The 5,936-nt window shown below is 40.9% G+C and overlaps 1 protein-coding gene across 4 annotated transcripts in view; it reads left to right on the top strand.

Annotated features, from left to right (window-relative positions):
- Positions 1 to 1,278, top strand: part of snx14 (sorting nexin 14) — a 163,175-nt gene extending 161,897 nt beyond the window's left edge. For 3 of the 4 annotated variants that reach the window (XM_048600731.1, XM_048600730.1, XM_048600729.1), the window contains one exon: positions 1,154 to 1,278. In XM_048600731.1, the coding sequence (XP_048456688.1) occupies positions 1,154 to 1,263 (110 nt within the window). In that variant the 3' untranslated portion in view covers positions 1,264 to 1,278. The remainder of the gene's footprint in view (positions 1 to 1,153) is intronic. The other variant, XR_007262828.1, reaches the window with a different exon arrangement.
- The last annotated feature ends 4,658 nt before the right edge of the window (positions 1,279 to 5,936 follow it).

The following is a 5,936-nucleotide window of genomic DNA, read 5'->3' as shown; positions in this document are numbered from 1 at the left end:
ACTCTCTCCCTATTTATTTCAAAACCCCCTTCCCCTCCCCCTTTTCTGATGAAGGGTCTAGGCCCGAAACGTCAGCCTCTCTGCTCCTATGATGCTGCTTGGCCTGCTGTGTTCATCCAGCCCTGCACCTTGTTGTCTCTTATTAAAACCCTCATTGTAAGCCTTGTCTCTGTCATATGACCAGAGCATCTCTTCCCATTGTCATTGTATGTAATTTTGATAGTTAGGCCATTGTAAGACTTTGTCATCTAGATAGTACTCATCTACATACTTGAAGAGCTTGAGCTTTGCACATCAATTGTTTATCAATTTTCAAGTTTAGGGTCGGAGGCTGCACCGATATTGTAAACGAGTCTTTCTAATTAATTGGAAAAATGCACCCCTTGTCACATAGGTATTTGCATTTAATTAATTTCACAAAGACTTGTCCAGGTGTGGAAATTAGCTCAGTATTTTTAGAGTTCCATGTTTTGGTTTAAAAAATGTATCTTAACCTCTTTAATTTTCTGTTAGAGCTGTCCAGATATTTTTGTTTTATTTTCTTTCATTCTTTTACTTTCTGGGGACAGAATGGGTAGTGTTGTATAATTTAGAAATTTTGAGTGACTCATTTTTAACATGAAATTGACTTTAGATCATTAGAAGCAAAGTTGTTGCAGCATTTGAAAATATCACCTGATAACTTAGTGAATAAGTCAGCTCTGTATCCGATGCTCTTTCCTAAAGATGTTATCTGGTATGCTTTCAAGACTTGTATGACTGCATACAGTTGGGGTTGTCTTGCAGTAGCTGATGTGAGCCTTCCTCAAAGTGCCTGCCTGCTGCCTTATGCCTCCTATTGACATGGCTGGCCTGAGCAGCACAGCTAGCCTTAGCAATACAGTTCATTGAGAATGCCGAGCATGAACCCAATCCAAATAACTCAATTAGAAGACAAGATTATTTAAACAACCTCCTTTCAGTAGTAAAACAAATCAACTGCTGACAACTTCAATTTGTATTGAACCTGAGATTTGATCATAATCCCATGGGGACTGTGTAATTCTAGTGGCATTAAATATACTGAATTTTTCTGAAGATTGCAAGATTCTTAAAAACTGTTTCCAGCAGTGATGCCTGTTTCCAGTGGTGATGTCTGTTTCCTTATTCACAGATTTTTTTGTGAAGTGCGTTGGAGAGGAAGCAAAGTACGAGGGAGTCCGATTGCTATTTGAAGGGCTGCAGCAGCCAGTGCTCAACAAACAGGTGTGTACCCAGGTTTAGAGTAATGTTTCAAGTCACTTCATACCTAGATTGCCAAATCATCTAAGGATTGCAGTAGTGCTAAATGTGTGGAATATTTTCAGCTTATGCATTTTTTATAAACTGAATTGTGCAAGATTATTAGTGTAACTTCTGTCATTTCGATACCTGGAACAAAATTTTCCCCTTACCGGCGATGGTAAGACAGCTGACAAGAAAGGGAAATAATTGGGTGAGTTGGCCCGTGCTCACCCCATCCTCGTCAACTCAGCAGTATTATGCTGGGTGAGAAAATCCATGGATGATTAGCTCAATTTACCATGAATCAAATATACCATGAGTAGCAAATTAATGGCCACTTAAGGGCTTCAATTCACCAACTCCCGAATTACCAAACAAATCCCAAACAGCCAACAAAGATGTCGGGCAAAAGGCTGGTCTCTGAAAGCCACCCTCTTGCCTTTGCCTCTTGATCCCATGATGCCCCTCTCCCTATGACTTCGACCATCCCTTGAAATCTCTGCCCACTGGATCCCGTGTCATGGTTGGTTAAGAAGGCAAAATACTTGCTCTTGCTCATTTCTCAACTCTTAATCAGATTAGGGGGTGATCTAGAGAGTTCTGTCAATATTGAGACAGGTGGTGTCACTTGTCACGTAAGGTTTCCTCCTTCCACTCTGCATGGCCAATGACTGAAAATTGCTAGAAGGAATAATGTGCCCTTTACTGTGGTACTTGTACAACTTAACTGGAAAGCATGTGCCTATAATCATGCTTCAATATTCCACAAGCCGTCACAAAATGTATAAATGTGTAAAATCCCAATGAGACCACTAAAACAACCAATTTGCTTGACTGACTCCGGTCAAAAGGAATTCATACCACGTTTTATCAGTGACAGAAAAAATAAACCTTACTGTAACACACTCAATTTAACTAAAGTTCAGTGAAGAGAGAGGATTTCTAACTTGTGCAACTTAAACTACACACATTGAAGACCCCAAACACAGACGCTCAATCATTATTATGGCAGAGGATAAATGGTTTAATATGAATACTGTGATTGGGTAAAAGAATGCATATAGAGTAAATAAAATAGTCCGAGTCATAAGGTGAAAACTTCTTAGTCATTTTGATTTTAGTATTAATGACATGTCGATGATTATTCAATTCAGGAATTGATTGGGTGAACTCGGGTCTTTTCTTAGATGAATTCTTTGAAGAATTTTTATTTTTTTCTGTCTTTTCCACACAGGGAATGAGGGATGAATTCTTTCTGTCTGCAGGCTCTGGATGTTTCTTCTCCTCTGCTGCTTTTAGCAGTTACAGCTTTTAAACACTTTGCAGCTCAACCAATCAGAGGGCTATTATCAGGCAGAATTTCTTCAACTAAGTCTTGAATTCTCCCTTTTACTGCTTCTAAAAGTAACATTGTATTGCACAGCTTAACAATATGCAACACGTTTTTTTTTAAGTTACAGTAGTCCAACTTCTATTTCAGTGTACACATACAAAAAAGAAAATATGTGGTCTCTTCGAAACCTTAATTCCTAAAGAATTTGAAAAGTGACTTTATACGTGTTTCATTATCAGGTGAACGTGACATGCAATACAACACCAAAAAAGAAAATTACACTCATTGACCCTTATTCATCACTTATACAGGATATAGAACAGCAGGTCCAGGGAACCCTGGATGTCTAGGAGTATGAGAGTTTGATGAAGAAGAAGGAAGCATATGTTAGGTACAGAGCTTTAAAAACAGGGAAGGCCATTGAGGGTCCACAAAATATCTTTGGATGATAGGATAAAGAAAAACCTCAAGGCATTTTATAATTATATTAAGAGCAAGTGGATTATCAGAGAGAAAGTGGGGCTGATCAGAGACCAAAGGTGCAACTAGCACATGGAGTGAGAGGTCATTGGTGAGGTCTTATTTGAACATTTCTCATCTGTACCACACAAAGAATGAAATTGTAGCTGGAGATTTCAGTTGGAATGGTGAGGTTCTAGAGCATGTTGAAATTAATAAGGAAGAAATAGATGTTTTAACAAGCATAAATTCCCAGGGCCTGATGAGATGTATCCCCGGCCACTATGGGAGGCAAGGAAGGAGATTGATGCGGCCCTGGTGGAGAAATTTCATACTTTGCTGGTCACAGGTGAAGTGCCAGATGACTGGAAGATAGTTATTGTGGTTCCTTTTTTCAAGAGGGGTAGCAATGGTAGGCCAGGTAATACTGACCAGTTGGTCTGTCATCAGTGGTGGGGAAACTATCGGAAAAAATTACGAAGGATTAATCAATAATTGGAAAGGCAGAGATTGATCAGAAATAGTCAGCATGGATTCATTGGAGGGAGATCCTGCCGGAGTCTAATTGAGTTTTTTTGAAAAGGTGTCTAAATATATTGATGAAGGCAGTGCAGTTGATAGAGTTTACATGGCCTTTGATAAGGTCCCACATGGAAGGATGATCTAAAAGCTAAGAGCTCATGGGATCCAAAGCAAGTTGGTGAACTGGATCCAAAAATGGTTGGCAAATAGGAGGCAAAGGGTGGAGGGTTGCTTTTGTGATTGGAAGCCTGTGACTAGTGGTGTACCACAAGGATCGATGCTAGGACTCTTGCTGTGTAAATTAATGACTTGGATGTGAATATAAAAGGTATATTTGATAAGTTTGCATGTGACAAAAATTGGTGATGTTGATAGTGAAGAGGATGTCTCAGGCTACAGTCTGATACTGGTCATCTGGTACATCAGGCAGAGCAATGGCAAATGGAATTTAATCCTGATAAATGTGAGGTGATGCATTTGGGGAGGTATAATAAGGGAAGGATACAGGCAGTGAATGTTATGAATCAACCACATTGCTGTCAGTCTGGAGTCACATGTAGGCCAGACCATGTGGTAAGGACAACTGTTTCCTTCCCCAAAGGATATTGGTGAATGAGGTGGGTTTTTTTGGTGATTAATAATGGTCTAATTGTTAGACTCTTAATTCTAGATTGTTATTGAATTCAGATTCAATAGGAGGATTCCATGGCAGGATTTAAAGCCAGGTCCCCCAGAGCATTACCTGGACTTCTGGAATGATACTGTAGCAATAATATCACTAGGCCATCACCTCCCCTTTGTTCACAGTATTATAGGTGTGATCTAACTAGTCTTACTAAGACTTTGTTAATTTTATATTCCATTCCCTTTGAAATAAAAGCCGGTTTTCTAGTTGCCTTCCCTAATTCCTGCTAACTTGAATGTTTATGTATAGGACCCTCAAATCCCTCTGTGTTAGAACATAGAACAGTACAGCACAGTACAGGCCCTTTGGCCAACTATGTTGTGCCGGCCTATTATCCTACTAAGATCAAACTACCCTACATACCCTATGTTATACTAGCATCCATTTGCCTATCCAAGAGTCACTAAATTTCTGCCCTGGGAAAAAGTCTCTGGCTAGCTACTCTATCTGTGCCTCTTATCATCTTGCACACCTCTATCAAGTCACCTCGTGTCCTCCTTCGCTCCAATGAGAAAAGCCGTAGCTCCCTCAACCTTTCCTTGTAAGACCTGCCCTCCAGTCCCAGGCATCATCCTGGTAAATCTCCTCTGCACCCTCTCTAAAGCTTCCACATCCTTCCGCGAATGAGGCAACCAAAACTGAATACAATATTCCAAGTGTGGTCTAACCAGGGTTTTATAGCGCTGCAGCATAAGCTCGCGGTTCTTAAACTCAATTCCCCTGCCAATGAAAGTCAACACACCATACGCCTTCTTTACAACCCTATCAACATGGGTAGCAACTTTGAGGGATCTATGGACATGGACCCCAAAATCCCTCTTCCTCCACACTGACAAGAATCCTGCCATTAACCCTATATTCTGTATTCAAACTTGACCTTCCAAAATGAGTCACTTCACACTTTTCTGGGTTGAATCCCATCTGCCACTTGTTTGCCCGGCTCAGCATTCTGTCAATGTCCCGTTGCAACCTACAACAGCCCTCCACGCTGTCCACAACTCCACGAACCTTCGTGTCATCGGCAAACTTACTAACCCACCTTTCCACTTCCTCATCCAAGTCATTTATAAAGATCACAAAGAGCAGAGGTCTCAGAACAAATCCCTGCAGAACACCACTGGTCGCTGAGCTCCAGGCTGAATGCTTTCCATCTACTACCACCCTCTATCTTCTATTGGACAGCCAATTTTGTATACCGACAGCCAAATTTCGCTGAATCCCATGCCTCCTCACTTTCCCCATGGTAGGCTCATTCAGAATCTTATCAAATGCCTTGCTAAAATCGGTATACACCACATCCACTGCTCTGCCTTCATCAATGTATTTTGTCACATCGTCAACAAATTCAATAAAGCTTGTGAGACATGACCTGCCCTCTCAAAGCCATGCTGACTATTTCTAATCAAACTGTGCTTTTCCAAATAATCATAAATGCTATCTCTCAGAATCCTTTCCAATAATTTGCCCACCACAGAAGTAAGACTGACTGGTCTGTAATTTCCAGGATTATCCGTATTCCGTCTCTTGAGCAAGGAATGACGTTTGCCACCCTCTAGTCATCTGGTACTACTCCAGTGGACAGTGAGGACGCAAAGATCTTCGCCAAAGGGGCAGCAATTTCTTCCCTCGCTTCCCATAGTAACCTTGGGTATATCCCGTCTGGCCCAGGGGATT

The sequence above is a fragment of the Rhincodon typus genome, chromosome 9, assembly GCF_021869965.1.
Source record: "Rhincodon typus isolate 14 chromosome 9, sRhiTyp1.1, whole genome shotgun sequence".
NCBI lineage: Eukaryota > Metazoa > Chordata > Chondrichthyes > Orectolobiformes > Rhincodontidae > Rhincodon > Rhincodon typus.
This window is presented reverse-complemented; position numbering and strand designations above follow the sequence as displayed.